This window comes from Rhineura floridana, chromosome 3 (genome assembly GCF_030035675.1).
Source record: "Rhineura floridana isolate rRhiFlo1 chromosome 3, rRhiFlo1.hap2, whole genome shotgun sequence".
NCBI classification, from domain to species: Eukaryota; Metazoa; Chordata; class Lepidosauria; order Squamata; family Rhineuridae; genus Rhineura; species Rhineura floridana.
In genome coordinates, this window is record NC_084482.1 from 125,251,244 (window position 1) to 125,269,991 (window position 18,748).

General features: G+C 39.3%; 1 protein-coding gene across 3 annotated transcripts in view; it reads left to right on the forward strand.

The window, feature by feature from the left end:
• The window catches only part of RBM6 (RNA binding motif protein 6), a 93,085-nt gene that overhangs the window by 1,386 nt on the left and 72,951 nt on the right, over window positions 1-18,748 (forward strand). For all 3 annotated transcript variants that reach the window (XM_061617783.1, XM_061617785.1, XM_061617784.1), the window contains exons 2-5: window positions 4,694-4,795; window positions 9,915-11,238; window positions 11,675-11,764; window positions 13,197-13,266. In XM_061617783.1, coding sequence (XP_061473767.1) covers window positions 4,752-4,795; window positions 9,915-11,238; window positions 11,675-11,764; window positions 13,197-13,266 — 1,528 coding nt within the window. In that variant the 5' untranslated portion in view covers window positions 4,694-4,751. The remainder of the gene's footprint in view (window positions 1-4,693; window positions 4,796-9,914; window positions 11,239-11,674; window positions 11,765-13,196; window positions 13,267-18,748) is intronic.

Consider the following 18,748-nt stretch of genomic DNA (forward strand, 5'->3'; position numbering starts at 1 on the left):
CACTGGGATGTGTTAGAGACACTTGAGAATAACATTGAGGAACAAAAACCATTCCGATAGGATTTTATTAACCATTTAACAACCAAAATGCCCTCCGAAACGGAATGAAACAGCCTGGAACGGCGACTTCCCAGCGAGCCAGACCTCCGAAATTCACCAGTCCCACATGATTACATGGGATGCATGCAATAAGACACAAAACTTCCACGAAAACCACGTTCCGATACCCGTTCCGGGCTATGATACGCTTTTACATAAAACAGCCCAGAATGGCGACTTCCCAATGAGCAAGACCTTCCAAATTCACCAGTCCCACATGACTACATGGGATGCATGCAATAAGACACAAAACATCCACGCAAACCACGTTCCGATACCCGTTCTGGGCTTAATATGCTTTTACATAAAACAGCCCGGAACGGCGACTTCCCAATGAGCCAGACCTCCCAGATTCACCAGTCCCACATGACTACATGGGATGCATGCAATAAGACACAAAACTTCCACATAAGCCACGTTCCATGCAATAATACATCTTTCTGAACAGAGCCCAGAACAACATCTGAACCAGCCAAGTCAATCAAATGCACCAGTCATGCATAACTGTATGAGTCAATGCTCTGGGCCACAAGCTTTCACAGCAACCACTTTCACTTGCATACACACAAGCAAAGATTTGTGCTATGCGCTTCAATTGTTTTCAATGGTATATAGCCAAATATAACTTCAGTTAATTTAACAACAGAGACAAATTTCATTTGATGTCAAATTTAAATTGGTACTGCTGAAAGTTAAGGGCACACTTCTGTATTTTTGTGAATACTTTGATTCTTTTATGTTACTGTAATATATATTAAAGATTACCTTTCCTTCCAACGAGCGGTAGTGTTTATTTATAAATTATACAGTCATCTACACAAAACATCCTGAATGAAATGTTGATAGTATGCAAATTTAACTGCAAAACAAATTGCTCCAATAAATAGTTGGCAGCTCTAGTAATGATTAATGAGGTATGTGTGTGAAAACAATATAGTACATTGTTGTTTTTCTTTCCTAGCAAGGTTTTTGTAGTAAGCTATACTAGTACTAGTATTGAATGCAACTACAGATAGCTTTTGGTGCTAGAGAATAGCTGCAGTTTACTCTTCTTCCCACTAGGGGCACTATAAGATCTGCTGGTCTCTGCAGAGACAGGATGATCCCTTCTTTTTTCAGACCAAAAAGGCAGCAGCCCAGGTATTTATACTGTGGAGGTGGCTCAGTGGCAGCAAGTAGTGTTTTCTCTCATTACCTACAGCAGAAAAGCCATGAGTAAAAGCCAGCCGACTTGCCCCTCCAATCTCTCTTTCTCTCTCTCTCCCCAATTCACCAGCCATTTGCAACCTGGTAGCAGCACCAATAGTGCTGCTTAGTGGACCTACAAACAGCAAGAAAGGGTATTGCTGATCACCCCAGAGGTTCCTGGGTCATCCTGTGTTATTTCCCATTTCCCAACAAAAGGAGAGGCAGCAACATGTGCGGTTGGTGAATTTGGTAGGTCTGGCTCATTGGGAAGTCGCCGTTCCGGGCTGTTTTACATTAAAGCCTATTATAGCCCGGAATGGGTATAGGAACGTGGTTTTCGTGGACGTTTTGTGTCTTATTGCATGCATCCCATGTAGTCATATGGGACTGGTGAATTTCAGAGGTCTGGCTCACTGGGAAGTCGCCGTTCTGGGCTGTTTTACGTAAAAGTGTATTATAGCCCAGAACGGGTATTGGAACGTGGTTTTCGTGGAAGTTTTGTGTCTTATTGCATGCATCCCATGTAATCATGTGGGACTGGTGAATTTCAGAGGTCTGGCTCGCTGGGAAGTCGCCGTTCCAGGCTGTTTCATTCCGTTCCGGAGGGCGTTTTGGTTGTTAATAAAATCCTATCAGAATGGTTTTTGTTCCCCAATGTTGTTCTCAAGTGTCTCTAACACATCCCAGTGTTTTTGGCATCAATTTCTTTTATAAAGGGCCCGTTCCGGCCTGTTCCGTTCCGTTCCGTTCTGGCTTTTACACCGTCCCCTTAGAAGGGGCATACTTAATTTCACAGGATAGAATGCCGTATTTGAGCTGATGTCTGCTGCAAAACATAATCATCTAAAAAGAAAACACTTTTCCTTCAAAAGTGTTTAACTTTATGCAGACTTAATCTATCAATTTTACAGCGCCGTCCCAACTGTGTCCTTTGGGAGGAAGAGTGGGATGGAAATTTAGTAAAATAAATAAATGTCTGCTCAGAAGTAACTCCTATTGAACTCAATGGGATTTATCTCAAGTAAGTGGGATTAGGAGTACAGCCGTAATCAATTAATTGACTAAGGCTGCAATCCAATACATCAGAAGAATACTCAGAAGAAAGCTCTATTGGGTTCAATAGGACTTATTCCCATGTAATTATGTATTGGATTGCAGCCTACAATTCTTAATTGGGTAATAACCCTAGTTTCAGGATCGGAGTAAATGCAGTGGCACTAGCTACTGATAAGTCAAATTTGATTGCAATACCATGTTGATATTTCAGGCAACATAAAAATGAATGACAGCTTATATTTATGTAAACCCAGAATGACCTTTTATCTCTGTCCCTGGGCTCCTTAGAGCAGAGCTGTGGTCCCTGGACCCCAGAAGCGTCCATGTACTAGGCACAATAAATAAATAAATTTCCAATACAATAAAATAAATTGTATGTATGTATTTATTTATGTAAAATTTTGCCATTCCTCCCTTTTCATTTGCAAATTTAAAGATAAACAAAAGAGATCAGATTGCTTCTAGAAGTGTTTAGCCAAGATGGAAAAGGAAATGGACTGCCTTCAAGTCAATCCCAACTTATGGCTACCCTACGAATAGGGTTTTCATGGTAAACAGTATTCAGAGGGGGTTTACCATTGCCTCCCTCTGAGGCTAGTCGTCTGCAGCTGGCTAGGGCCTGCTCCACTTGCCACAGCTGCACAAGCCAGCCCCTTCCTTGTCCGCAACTGCCAGCTGGGGAACAACTGGGCTCCTTGGGACTATGCAGCTTGCCCACGGCTGCACAGGTGGCAGGGCTTGTAACCCCTGAGCCACTCACTGTGGGGGTGATCTTTAGCTGGCCCTTGACACCCAGGAGACACAAGTGGGGATTTGAACTCACAGACTCTAGACTCCCAGCCAGGCTCTCCTCCCTACTGTGCTGTATTTAGCCAAGATATGATCACTTAAATATCCCTCTTTCCTTCCCTTCTTCCAAGGGCCAAACTCATTTTCCCCATTCCACTATCTTCCATTTTCAGGCTTCATCAGGTCTCTCTTTGTTGGGGAGGCCTGCTACTCTTTATTCCCTTTTCCATGCCCCAAACTCTTCCAGTTTCTTCTAATTTTTGCCTTAAACTTTCCAAAGCCCTGCAGCATCCTTACCCAAACCTTACTTGTTCCTCTCCCCTTCTGGTGGTTCCTTCACCCCTTCAGCCAATATCCTCTCGCCTCTCTTTCCAAGTTAGTTTTCCATCTTAGTTTTCCTATGTGTATCTAGGAATGGGTTTTCAGAATAAGTCTGGTTATTGGTTTTGAAAACTTCTAAACTCAGTCTAGTATAAGCGTATTGTTTATTAATTTTGTTTAAATGTGCTACTTCCCTGTTTAGACAGTAAGCTATTTCCCTCTTGATATAATAAATTTACTTTTAGTTTATATTTGTGTCTGCGCTAATTCTTGGGGTGCCAAACTTTAGAGTGGGTCCAGACCACAACATCAAAAGATCCCTAGAATTGAATGTCAGATTGTGTGTGAGAATTGTAGGATTGCATGCAAACTGCACACGTTGTAACATTGTGCACCGACTCTAATCACGTTACATATACAGTTTTATTCTTGCAACACTTGATTGTTTTAAGGAAAGTTGGGGAGGAGGTCAGGAGGCACTTAAAGTATAATAATGTCCAGAATAAAGAGCATTTTGCCAATGCTTTTTGGCAAAACATGGACAATGTAGGCAGTTCAAATGGGCCAGAACTGGCTCTGATCTTCAGGTATGCTAGATTTTTAAAAAGTTGTTTAGTGGATACTGAATAAAGTCTGTGAAATACATGTTTTGTTGGGCCATCCTCTGTACTTGTGCTTCTTTCCTGTGCCTCTTTCCTCTCTTCATGTCTTATCTCTTTTGACAGGTGTGAATAACTTCACACAATAAATTAGTACCTGTTGGTTTCTTGTGGATGTGATACATACTATGACATTGGTGCTATAATTTAAACAGATATAGTTAAAGTTTATTTCCTCTAATCACAGTGGGCTTGTATTCTTCTTCTGACTGAGTCAACTGCCTGGCCCTAGATGTGCAAGAGTTGCTTAGATGTTTGAAAGCCTGATAAAGGATCCAGGTTGTCATTGAGTCAGCTACTCTGATGAAACATGGGACCTTGCAAACCTTAGGTTATTCAGCTGACCAGTAGAGGTGATTGGAAAATGTTTTGATTCAGAATAGTTAAGTTCATGCTGCACAATGGGAATGTGCACTCTCACTGCTGCAGAGTGGCTGACTGCTAAACTTCTGAATGATAGCTTTTAGGTTCAAATTGGTCGAGGAGTTGAAATGGGTAACATTTGCTGATTTAATCAATAAAATTCATTAGGCAGAAGAATACTAACTTACTTGGCTTTCTATCACATTTGAATCTTGCAGAATCTGCAGTTTGAAAACAACAAGAACTCTCTCTCCTGGTTGTTTTACCACAGACAAAATGTGGGGAAACCCTCAACCTGCCAACAGAATGGATCCTTTTCGGTAAGTATTTAACATGAAATGTATTTTTTATATTTATACTTGTGGCATCTAGGCCAATGTGGCACATAAGTAAATGACAGAAGATCTCTCCGTCATATATTATAGGTGATATCTAATTGTGGCAACCCTTTTTTACAATGGGCTTTTGCTTGCACAAATTGAACTTGACTTTCTCCCTCCCCCCCCCCCCCGCTGTGGAGAGTTGAGGAACCAGCTGGAACAGGTTTGGGGTTCATGGGGGATGCAGAAGAAAGGGGAATCCTATTGCATTTGCTGGCACCATGTTGCTTCTTGCCCTATGGTTTTATACTATTCCAGTTCCCAATGTTAGTCTTTTACCTTCACTTTTAAATTGATTTGTTGCTGCAAAGCTGATTTTACTCTATTATCTAAAGTGATTTGTTTTATACTGTTGTTACGTTTTTAAACGATCCCTGTAAACCTCCCAGAGAATGTTGGTTATAGGGTGACCTATAAATTGTATATATAAATAATTAACTATGTTGCAAGAGACATGTACAACAATATGGGTACAAAAATGCTTTTTGTTGGTTCTTGCTGACTAGAAATCCACTGTGTCCTGTTTTCTAAACATCAAATCTGATGGTGGATGGAATGGAGTATCTTTGAAGAGGACATTTTGTTGCAGTTCCCACTTGCGTGTATTTAGAACACGAACTTTGTTAGTGCTGTTTTTAATGTAGTCAGAATAACATCATACACACATGAGAGGGTGGTATTGTTAGTTCTGAGGGAACTATCCCCATTGGTCATGGAATGCTGATGAGGGGACATGGAATAGAAAAGGAGTATCTTGGAAGTAGGCATAGCTGGTAGGCTAGAACTCTGAAGAAGGGTACTCTGCACTCGTTTTATCTGTTAAGGGATATCCAGTATGACTGCCCTTCTATGTTATGGGTATATTCCTTTAATGTAATGTAAAGGATATGTTCCTTTACAGATGCAAGACAAAGGCTCACTTCACATGAAGCATTAAAACATTCAATGAGCACGAGTGCTTTACTTGTCCCCACTCCTGACTGTTTTGCTTGCAATGGAGCAAGTTAGAGTATGCCTTACTATGTGCAAACCTGGCCTTGTGCAGGCTTATAGTTTGTTTGGAGAAAACAAACAACAGGAAGTCAAGAATAACTATTGGCTTCCACTCATGTCTTGTTTGGAGAGAAACTAACTATGAGCCCATGTTCACATATAACAGTAAGCCAGTCTGCTTACAGTAAGCTTCTTTCTGGCTTGCTTTCTCCTCTGCACGACACAGTCTGTAGCAGGGAGAAGCAAAGCGCTAGTTAAACCATAGTTTATTTTAAACCTATTGTGAAATGTTGTATGTGAACTAGCATAGACGTACGGCTGTATCCAGCTTGCTTGTTCTTTAGCTCAATGATCCTCATTTGTACAACAGAATATCCCCACTCTCCTCTCCCCATGCATGCCCTACCCCATCCTCAAGTCTACTTCAAAGGGGTGGTGTAACCCCTAGAACATATTTAGATAGTGGGGTGGGGGGGAAACTAGCGGAAATCCTGTTTATTGCTAGAAATATAATTAGAATTCAGTGCAACTTTTAAAAATGTGCTTAAATATAGGGGAGCCTCATAAAGCTGCTGTGTAGCATAACTGGAGGTTCTTTAGGTTCATCCAGATGTGTTTTCAAGCCTAGTGTACAATTGGTAGGTATGAACATGTTCATTTCTTTTGTAAAATTGACAATTATGTTATTAGTTTCCAAGTGCCTACAGGAATTGCTGAATGATGCTTTGGTAGATATCTGCAAGAAAGCAATTTGAGAATGTCAGTGTTGGGACATTACATATGGCCATAGAAGAAGTGCTTTAGTTTTTGGTGCATGATGTTGAAGTGACTTCAGTGCTTTGTCTCGCATATAGATGGTTGACTGTAGTGAAACTGTGCTTGAGAGTTGGCTACACAAACCTGATCCTCGTTATGCTCATGTTTATATGTGCAGGACATAAACCTGACACTTTTGGGCAATGCTACCCTGTTATGAGTTACTGGAACTGTGCACATTATGCCTTGTGTTACTCTAGGGCATTGCAGTGAATGGGATCAAAAGCTCCTGAAAGGTTTTTAGGAGGCATGCATATGCTCTAACGCAGTGCAGGAATCTAGAGAGAGAGAGAATCAGCAATGCTGATAGAAACCATATTCATGGGTTTGGGGAAATGTCTTGAAAGAGTTAATGAATATTAATGTATAGCCATCAGTAGTAGACAGAGGTGCTTGCAATTTATGCAAGTGGTCTACCCACTAGATACATATGAGACATGTTAGATGTAGAGATGTGAAGGCCCAGAAAAAATCTGGGAAAATTCAGCAAAAACCTGTTTTTTTCTGGTTTTTTTTAAGGCTTTTTTGTTTTTTCTGAAAAATTAAAAAAAGAAAAAATGGATTATGGAATGTTTTATTTTAGCATGATGAATAAAATGCTTCATTGAATCTCCCCCCCCCTTTCTCAGTTCTTTTTATGGGAATGGATGCTTTATATCTGCTCGACACTGTGGAGGACTAGCAGAGACATAAATAATTTTATTTATTAATGTTGATGGTTTCTTCTGGTTTTTTAAAATTGTTTTTTGCCTGCTCCTCATAAACTGGCAAAACGAAAGAGGTACCTTACAGTTCAGGATCTTGTAGATCCATTTGTTACAAACAAAAGTAAAAATTTAAAAAGTAAATTCAATTTGCAGTAATTGTTTGAATAAAATGTACTTTTAATATACCAAATGTGATAATTGTATACCAAACCAACTTGTACATAATTACATTTGATGTTCCTAAAGTAACAAATTGACTTTCAATCTGAAAAAAGTGCTAATATTGCATTTTTTCAATTTTTCTGAAAAAAAAAAGGTTTTTTCTACGGCTTCAAAATTTCTGGAAATTTTACATCTTTAGTTAGATGGATTCACAAATATGATGGAGGTATATGAGAAAGGTACAAGATGGATTACTGCAAATTGAGATCAAAGTTAGGTGATGCTGTAAGCGGAAAAAGTACGTAAAGCTTGTGAAACTGCTGCACACCTGGATGGTACATTTAACAAACACAATGGTGGGCTTGACCCACAAAGACCAAAGGGCGGGATATACATTTAACAAATAAATAAATGTCATAGTTGCTCAGCTGCTCAAACTAGTACTGATAAAAAGACTGCCTCTCCCTATATGTACCAACCTGGACCCGGACATTGGAGGCCCTTCTTTGTGTGCCCCCTCTGAAGGAGGTGCGAAGAGTGGCAACACAAGAACAGGCCTTCTCAGTGGAGGCCCCCCTTTGTAGAAACTCTCCCCAGGGAGGTACGCCTGGCACCATCATTATCCATCCTTAGGCGCTAGGCAAAAACATTTCTCCCAGGCATTTGTTTCTTAACCTTGGAAGGCTTTGGGAGGGCTTTTGTTATATAGCCTTTATAGGAAGGATTGTTTCACCGCCTTATATACTTTACATTAAAATATATATAAATTAAAACATACATATTAATTTTTATTAACTGTAAGTTGCTTTGAGTGCACATAATTGTGTAGAAATGCAACTAACAAATTTAATAAATAAAAAATAAACAAATAAATAAATAACACTTCATGCATGTTCATTAGCCAAGAAAATGCAATTGTTCAGACCTGTATTGAGAACGTGATGTAGTTTGTCAAAAAGACTATAAAGGGGCTAATATGTGACTTCTATAAAAAGAGTGCTACATGACAGTGGTGGAGGGCCAGTGTGGTGTACTGGTTAGAGTGTTGGGCTATGACCTGGGAGACCAGGGTTCGAATCCCCACCCAGCCATGAAGCTCACTGGGTGACCTTGGGCCAGTCACTGCCTCTCAGCCTCAGAGGAAGTCAATGGTAACCCCCCTCTGAATACCGCTGACCATGAAAACCCTATTCATAGGGTCGCCGTAAGTTGGGATCGACTTGAAGGCAGTCCATTATTATTATTATTATTACATGACAATGGTAAGGAGGAGATACTAGATTACTGCATTTTATAGCAAGCATAAATCCCAAGTCAAACAGCTTATTGAGAGTATCATTGTACAAGGTACGGCTGACAGATATCATGTAAACACTTACTTTGGCTATATTCCAAACCTGTGGTAGGGAGAAGGATTTTAAGAATTTGTACATCTTTATTAAATAAACAACTATTTGACATTTGAATTCTTTAAGAATTCAAATGCATGTCATCAGGTCCTGGTGACATTAATTTGTAACTTACCATTCGGAGCATCTTTTGCCACCTCTATTTAACATGGCTTCTCAGATGCTGTTCCTGAAAACAATTGTTTTGATGTGAACCATATCTTTCATATTGAAGGTGGATTTAAAAATTTCATCTAGCTTCTTCTCTTCAATCCTCCTTTTGCATCTTTTGTCTGAAGCCCTAAAGAAATATTTTTATGTCTTTTATCAGTTAGCAACTTTTGTATGTGCCTTGTGAAAATCTTAACTTTTCTTTTCAAAGTAAAATAAATGTCATTCAATTGTACACTGGTGAAACTGCAAATATCTGTATCTCTGTCATTTGGACTTGCACCATAGCTTGTCTTTTGGGGCAGGGGCATCTTTTTGTGGTCTTAATGAACTTTGAATGGGTATCCCCCATTTTTCTAAGTTTGCGAAATAGAGCAATGGTAGTATTATTCTAAAATTTTACCATTGTTGTCTAGACGAATTTCACAATGCTGCTCCAGAACTTAAGATTGTGGCAAAACTAGTTTTAATTAAAATTCTTTGTTTGGTGGAATGTGAAAGACAAATGCCGTGGCTTCCTTAATAGACAATTCTAAGCACCCCAGCTGCATGTACTGTGAAGTTATGTAGATTGTTACCTTCATTGACTCATTAATATTTCAGGTATTCCATGTTGAGTTCAACTGGGAGTTATGATGAAATGAGAGTACACATGTTTACTTGTCACGTCTGCCGTATACTTCTTCTTAAACTGCCTAACATCAATATCTTCTGTGGATCTTGCTATTGAACAGCTCTATAAAAGGTTTAGAGAAGGACATGCTGATGTGTAGATTACAAACTCAAAGGACATAATGAATAACACTGTCTTTGTTTCTACAGTGGGAGCCAAGAAGAAAGGTTTGCTCCCGGGTGGAACAGGGATTACTCTCCTCCTCCTCCTCCCCTTGATAGTCTTGCTCAAGAAAGACACTCTGGCAACTTCTCTGGCAGAGAATCACTTCCTTTTGATATCCAGGGACTCCCAGGCATGCTCAATCCTCAATTTGCCAACAGAGAGGAACCTACTTTCAGCTTTGGAGGTAGAGATGGACCACATAGTGACTTCAGAGGTGGGGAGGGCCATTTACATGGTTTTGGAGGCAGAGATTACCCACCTTCTGACTTCCAGAATAGAGATGATTCACACTTGGACTTCAGGGGCAGGGTGCCACTTCTTCCAGACTTTAGAGGCAGGGAGATGTATCAGGGAGATTTCCAGGATAGGGAGGGGCAATCTATGGATTACGGTGGAGGAGACATTCCTCCTTTGGATTACAGGAATAGGGATGCATTCCGTATGAATTACAGGGAAAGAGAAGCTCATACTATGAACTACAGAGGCAGAGATGATGCCCCATCAGATTTTCGTGCGAGGGGAACATTTGATTTAGATTTCAGAAATAGAGATGGATCTCATCCACACTTCAGGGCAAGAGACATGTCTGAACAGGATTATAGGGGCAGAGAGCAGCCATATTCAGAGTTTAGAAAAAGAGAAATGCCTGATACAGATTTAAGGGGCATGAGTGCACCTGACCTAGACTTCAGAGACAGAGATGTACCCCATTCAAATTTCAGAAATAGACCAAAATCTCAGACTGATCAGGATTTTAGGGGCAGGGATGTGCAGCCTCCTCTGGATTTTGCAGACAGGGATGTGCCCTCGGTGGACCCAAAAGTTGTGGACTACCAGCATAGCCATTCTACAGTACCTGCAACAGATAGAAAATGTGAGATTGAAGAGGCTGTACTTGCTATTAGAAAGAGATCTTCCTTTGGTGTTCAGAGCAAGGAGTTTCCCCATTCAGAGCCAAGAGCCAAGGAAGAAGAATCCCAAGAACAGAAGCCTGAGACTGATTCTTCAGAAGAGTTCCAAAATAGCTGTGGTCCTCTTCCCACTGTTAACAATCAAGATAAACCTCCGCAGACCTTTCTTAGCAATCAGGAGTTTTCTGCGGGTGAACAGCAAGTATCTGAATCATCTGCTCTTGGACTTAAGGAAAAAGGTGACCTGGATTTCCTTGGAAGGCAGGATACAGACTACAGGGGCATTGAATATCGAGATGTAGACCATCGACTGCCAGGAAGTCAGCTCTTTGAGTATGAACATGGCAAGTCTTTTGCAGAAGGAAAGTCTTCTAAAGATTCTCAGCAAGATCTTCAGGTTTGTGATTTATTTTGGAAAACTTGTATTTGTAAGCATATTTATGGATTGTAAGCATATTTAGATTTTGGAGAACATGTTAATTACAGTCTCTCCCACCTTTGTGTATTGAAAGCCTAGTTAAGGTGCTCCAAGATAATATTACATAGATATTTTATAACACCAACATGTTCTCAAATCTTCCTAAAAACTGAAATTCATCATTTGTGACTGACAGTTAAAAGTGACCATGAAAAACAGTACTTAAAACATGTGATCTTGGTTGTACTTGAACATCTTGGACTGAATGATTTGTAAAAGAATTCCTGTGCTATATATCCTAAATCACATTATAAAGTATTTAGTGAAATGATAAATGTTTGACAATGTTTGAATTGCTGTATCTTTCCTCTGCTTCATTATTGTTTTTAAAGTTTACTTGAATTTTCTTTTGAAGGACCAGGATTACAGAACTGGCCTCAAAGATATAAAACCAAGCAAGCTGATTCGACTAGGAAAAGTGCCTGAAACTGCAACAAAAGATGACGTAAGTATTTATTTTGTTCCCTGAAATTTAGCTAGCAATCGTCAGTCTTGTCAGAGCTTCGGCTATGGGGCGGTATATAAGTACAATAAATAAATAAATTCCACAGGAGCAGTTTTCTCTACGTGAATATGCTTTTAACTAAAGACTGTTAAAAGGAAACATAACTGTGTTAACAGCATAGCTTAGTATGTATGAAAGTAGATCTGCCTTGCAGGGCCTGCATGAATCATGGACTTGGACAATTTAGATACTTCATCCTAAAGCACTTACTTTCTAACATGCAGCCTGGAGCCCCAGTATAGTGTTCATACCAACTCTTTCAATTATGTTGAACCAAGAGTAACTTAAATGCACTCTGCATTGTTTTTCTCTAATAGGGATCAATCAGATGTTCTAATTTCCCATCATCTGACTAGGAACAGGATAGGATTGCTAGGTGTCTAGTAAGGTTGGTGGATGTAAGGTTTTGCCTCCTCCTGTTAGTTGCCTAAAATTTCTGCAGTTCCTAATAATCTACATTTATCTAGCAACTAGAAAAAAATTAACTACCTTCATTAGAAAAAAGCCTTCACTGCTTACTTTAACATACTTCTAAGTAATGTGATCAGCTGTGCAAAGAAAAATCTTTTTTTAAAAAGCAACACTAAAATTCATAGTGCCATAGGGCATTTTTAAAGATGTCTAATTTTCATCAAGGGATATTCAGAGGCAATAAATGATTGTAAATATTCTTTGGCATTGGGAGAGCACACAAAAGTTTGTCATACACTACGTTTACATTTGCAGGTATTTAGATTTTAAACAATATAAAAAAGGGGGACACCTAAAGTAGATTGGGTTTCAGTTTTGTTGGAATCTGTTGGTTGATCATGGAACTGAAAGTTCAGTACTGTTAGAAGCCTTTAATTCAAGGGGTAGCGGTGTTAACCTGTTACAACAGGGGAAAATACCACCAAAATCTGGTTGTGCTTTAAAGATAAAACAATTTTATTGTGGCATAAGCTTTCAAGGATCTGAGCCCACTTAATCACATACATCAAAGAAGCCATCTGTTTTCTTTTTGGAGTGTTACAGTAGGGCCCCGCTTTTTGGCGTTCCGCTAGTACGGCTGGAGCTCCCCACGCTACAGCTGACCAGCTGGAGCGCCCGATCAGCTGTAACGCGGGGAGCTCGCGCGCTACAGCTGATCGATGTCAGCTGGAGCACGGCGGCTGGAGTACAGTAGGGCCCCACTTTCCAGCAGTTTTCGCTTTTCAGTGGGGGCCTGGAACGTAACCTGCCGTATGAGTGGGGCCCTACTGTATTTCCATTCACATTAAGTAGATGTAAATCTTTGCATTGGGGCTATACAGAGTGGTCATTTTGATGTTGTTGTTGAAATGCTTTAATGTAGTTTTTTGTACTTAACCTGACACTTTGTTTTCTTCTATAGATTCTTAACGCTTTCCAAGCATGTGTTGGGACACCAGTGAAGAATATGCGCCTAAAAGATTATACTACAGGTAAGGATTTATTCAGTGTCTCTTGTGTTGGGTGGATTTTCATTAAAACTTCTAAATTTCACCCTGTAATTACAGCTTCCTTTATGGATATCCTAAGTGCTATTGATTAAATGCCCCTTGGGTCATCTAGTCTCCTCTTGCCTTCTCCTAGACTGAGCACATGTGATTTACAACTGACTTGCTTAACTCTACATTAGCCAAGAAAGACATAAAACAAAGCTGTTCTAAGGAAGCCTTCCAGGCTTGACGGTGGATTATTTCTAATAGATGTTCTTTATTAAATCCTCTCATTGGGCAAGGTTTTGTCTCAGTTTTTAAATAGTTGCCCTATAATATCCTCTGTGTAAATAGCCTTCCATGAAATTTTGTAGCACCATCAAAGATGCATCTAATTTCAGCATAATCAAATGCTGATAACTTTTCCACTGAGCTATTTAGAGTTAATATACTTATATGTTTCCTAGACTTGAGTGGGACTTCTCATTTAAGAGGATGGTTTGTTTACAGCTTCCTGGCTTCACAGTTTTCTAAGGGAATAACTTGTAGTTTTCTTGGGGTGGGTGGAGAGGACAAAGATTGGCCAAATGCAACAAGATGTTAGGGAATGTGGAAAATTAAGATTATAGTTCCAGAAGAGGGAGGGATGCAGGAGGAAAAAATGGGATGTTCTCTGGGTGTCTTTCTCTTTCTGCTCCAGTCTGATTGCAGCATAAATCTCTATAAGGATTTATAATCTAGAACTTCTGTAAATCAAATAATTGTGTAGCCTATTGATGTGTGCTACACCTTTATTACACTTATTTCCTAGTTTACTGTGATGTGGAATTCCAATAGTTTGCTTATATAACTGTAGTCTGGGTGAGGGTGCTAGGAATAACCATACTGTTGTAAAATTTTCTTTCACAAATCATTCCTGGAATACCCTCAAATTTCTTGGAGTATCCCTGAGTTCACAATCAGTTTGGGGACTTGACATCAGTTTAAAAAGAAACAAAATTCAGTCTGCTTTTTCAACTTGGTGTATAAAGATCAGTGTCCTGGCATTGCTGGGGCAGCTTCTATGAAGAAAGCTAGGGGGTCGCGTAGAGATGTAACACCAAGCCATGGTTGGTGCTCTGAGTGTGTACCTCAGTCTTGTGCTCTTTGTCCTCTGTGGCGCATGGAAATCAAACTTCTTATCATAGTTTGTGGCAAAGCATACTTTGCAGTTTGTCTGAACCTAGCAGACTATGCTTTGTGCAAAGTGCCTGTAAACCAGGTTTGGAAACTATGGTTTGAACATGGCTTGCAATAAAGCCGTATTTTAGTGTTTGAACAAAACTGCAAATTGTATTTTGATGCAGATTATGGTTGCAAGTTTCTAATTTTCACATGCAGTGGTAAGAGGCAGAGTGTAAGCCCAAGTCTTGTTCCTGTGATGCCAAGCCATGTTTTGCTGTTGTGTCTGAATAGTGTTAATGAATCTGTTCTGCCTGATGCAAACATTTGTTGATTCTGGAGATTCTTTCTACAATGTTCATAATCTCAGTAACAAAATGGCCATCCAGTGTAACTAGGAAGGAAATCACGTGGTCAATGCTTCTTTGCTTCCTTTATATATTGCTGTTTACAACATGATTTTGGTCAAATGTATGAATGGCATGAAAGATAAACAAACATGTAGACAACTTTTTTTGAATAAAAGATAAAGAAAATTATTTAATAAAAATATTTTTATTAAATAATAAAGTATCTAAATATTGAAAAAGATAGTATCACACAGTCCTATGTTTCTGTTTGCAGAGATGGTTTACTGCTAGTAATCATTAAAAGCAACAGAGCAGTATGTTCAAACAGCAGAGCCAATGAATCATAGGCTCATGCAGTTTCTTATTTTTGTGGGGTCTGATTTCTTTTTTGAAATGTTTTAAGTGCGCCTTTTGAGCTGAAAAATCTTGGGAATTGGATCCCAGAGTTCATGTTTCTGAGAAGTTCTGCTTCATGGTGTACAGTTCAATAAATCATTAGTTAAATATAATTTAGAGGAGAGAAATTTATTTTAGCACTTTGGAATCTATAAGGAGGCAAAAAATGTGTGTTTGATTTATATTAAAGTGTAACTGCCCTTTGGATCCTGACTAATATATTAAAATACACAGTACAGACATACCCTCTTTAATGTTCGCAATGGGACCGGAGAGTGTACTTAAAGCGAAAATAAACGTTAAGTGAAGCAATTGTCTTCACTTGTAGTGCACGCAATCACCACTAGATGGCAGCGGCGTCATGCCAATAAAGTATACGTTGTTGTGAAGCGCGCGAACGTTAAGCGGGGTATGGGGACGAATAGAGCATGTACGTTATAGCAGGGCAACGTTAAGCGGGGTATGCCTGTATATGGGGAAAACCTCAAATGTGCCTGATGAGGTTTGACTTCCTTTCCAACAGTCCTCTGTGTTGCTTGAGAAGTTATCCTCAAATTTGGGATTGAGAAATCCTGTCAACTATTTACAAAATTTTCAGCCAAGTCTTAGCTTTGAGCTGAAACTAAATCGAGCACTTTGTTCTGTCTGCTGCTGTGATACAGGGTGATATAGGAGATACTGAATGCAGAGAAATTCTGTACTCTGAAGACAACTATGTTTTGTGGGAAGAAAATTCTACTTTAAGCTGCCACGTTATGTATTTGTAAGAGTAATAAATCTAAATATTTTGATAACTGTAAGATATAGAAAGGAACCAAAATATTTGAACAATTATATTCCATTTTGAAATTCAAATGTGCTCTAAAATTATGAGCAACTGAAATTTTGAGATATGTACTTTACAACTATGATTTTTATACTGATGACAGTTTCTCAGGAGGCAAGCGAGGGTGAGGGTTTACGCAAGGGTTGGTAAAAAAAGTTCTGTATCTACTCCATTCTATGTTGTCTGAGAACTTTTCATGTTTACTGCCTATATACGTTAGCTACCTTAGTCATTTTTTAATGGAAAAGTAGCGTATAAATATAACAAATAATGTTTGGTAAGTGCTTCAGGCTATAACTCCCTTCAAGTCTCCTTTTACTAATTTTAGCCATAACGGAACCCTCCCTTCTTTAGCTGCCCTCATGTTTCTTTAGCTGAATTAGAAAATATTTGCATGTGGAGCTGGGTCTTCTCAGTCTAATGCATGATGAACTCCTAATAGGCAGAAGGTTTGCAGCTTGTTAGAAACATGGCATCTTAAGTTCATCATTCACTTAGCATGCTTGCCTAGCGAGGCTATGCTGATGTGACCAGGTAGCCACTGTAAGTCGCTGTGTGAATAGCAAGAAAGTATTGCCATACTCTATCCTTGCTGGCAATGATGAAGTGTGACATCTACTTTTACTTCTGCAAGCACACTTCCTCAGTCATATCATACATGAACATTTCATGCTCATCTTTCTGGAATTTGACTAGTTCTAATTTGGTCTGTGTTCTGCCATGCAGATCAACAGCCTAGACCTAACAGGATGTTTAAAATGGTTAGAGGACTTGACCCTGGTGGAAACTGTTCAGTATACTAGACAGTTGGCTAGTACTTGAAGCTGCAAAACGAGAGAGGGCTATATATGAGAAGTTTGGGGTAGTGAGAGAATGTTTTTTTCAGATTGTGCCCTGGTGCATTGAGGTATGAGATGCCCATATCCCAGATTGGGCAGGAAGGAGAAATGTGCCAAAAAGTGTAGTTGGCATTGGATCTAGCTGGAGTTCCTTGTCTTACTGTGATCATGTTTTCCATTCTTTGGTATTTTTTCCTCTGATAGCCAAATCCTATCTTATTAAGAGAGGAAACACATGCTTTGCATGTAGAAAGTCTCAGGTCTGGCATCTCCAGTTCAGGAAGCTATAGCAAATACCTCTGCCTGAGACCCTGGATTGCTGCTGCAATTTAGGGTAGACAGTACTGTGCTGGATAGACAAATAGTATAAAACTGCTTCCTTTGTTACAGGTGAGAGTGGATTATGGACTAGCAGCTTCCTTCAAAGGCCTTGTTGTGGTTACTGAATGGTGACTTGTAAAGTGTTATTTGTGTGTTGCCAGCCTTTGCTGTTCCACTTCATCTAGAGCTGTGATAGTCTTATCATATATCCTACTTGCAAATGTGCTACAAATGTGCATATATAAGTGCTATTTGTGAATACAATTTGGTCCGATCAGTGGTGAAGCTGTATAGGCTTCACCCACAGCCCTAATAAAACAAAGCTTTTGTGTGTTTCCTTTCAGGAGTGACTCAGCAGTCTCAAATGAGTCCTCCTGAATTTGGGGTTTGTGGCCACAGGATGGTGTCATCAGAAAAAGAGAATTTAATGCCATTTGTATGGCACACCACATGTAATTAGACACATGGGCTTATGTTCCACAAAATTCAAGGGATATTGGTTGTCTTGTGAGCAAGTGGCTTGGTTTTCAGCCAGTGTTGGATTGGTATAGCAAATGGTACAGCAAAAATATTTTTCCTCAGGCAAAGATGTTGTTGCTGCTTACTAACTCCCAAGAATGATGTGACTGCTAAGCCTAAAACTAGTCTCAAATTCTTAAAAATTTGTTAAAATAAAAAAAACCCTTTCCCAAGTTTGCCAGTTGTCTGAATATAACTAAGACAGAGCCATATTGGATTTGTTTCTTCAAAGCTAAGAAATTGGGATGGAGTTACATTTCAGATTCCAGAAAAGGACAAGTCCTCCAACAGCATCTTCTGAATAGTGGAAGTTTGGCACTTGTAGCCTGATGCTAACAAGGCTTACCATATATGTGTTTTATGTTCTGTCTGGTTTAAATCCTAACCATCCTTTGCTTGGATTAAAATTTCAAGTAAAAAGGGCTGCAACATTCCATTCAGTGGGGTTCCCAGAACATATCCACATAATGTGATGGATTTGGATGAAGCATAGGAAGTGCTGACAATACAGTGGATTATGAGAGATTTTCATTTAATCTATGGGAAATGTGCTCATTCCATTTTATCTTCCCTGAACAACTTTTCAAAGGTCCTACCCATCTTTCAGTAGTCACTTTACTGTTCATTTGCCTTATTAGCTTCCATTAACCTGTGCATGATCTAGCAAATAATTGTGTGGATATAAATGGCTTTTTGCTTGTTTGGGATGCTGTTTGATTTATCCTAATATAAATAAACTCAAATTTTATGATAGTAACAGTCTAGTGTGTTTTCGTTGTGTAGTTGTATTTATGGGCTATGACATACGATTAAGGTTGACAGTTTTCTCAAGTATTGAGTAGGTGGTATACTTTTGGCTTTTGTAGATTGTCTAGTGGATTTCTATAAGACTTTTGGCACAATCCTATGCTCGCTTACTCAGAAGAAATTTTGGCACCCTTGCCGCTCCTCTATACAGCCCATTTCTCTCTGTGCATGTGTGTCTACCTTCTGAAAATAATTAATCACAATAAAATTGTGAAATAGTTTATAGTAAATTCCTGCTTTAAGGTATCCTATTAGTTAATGTTTTT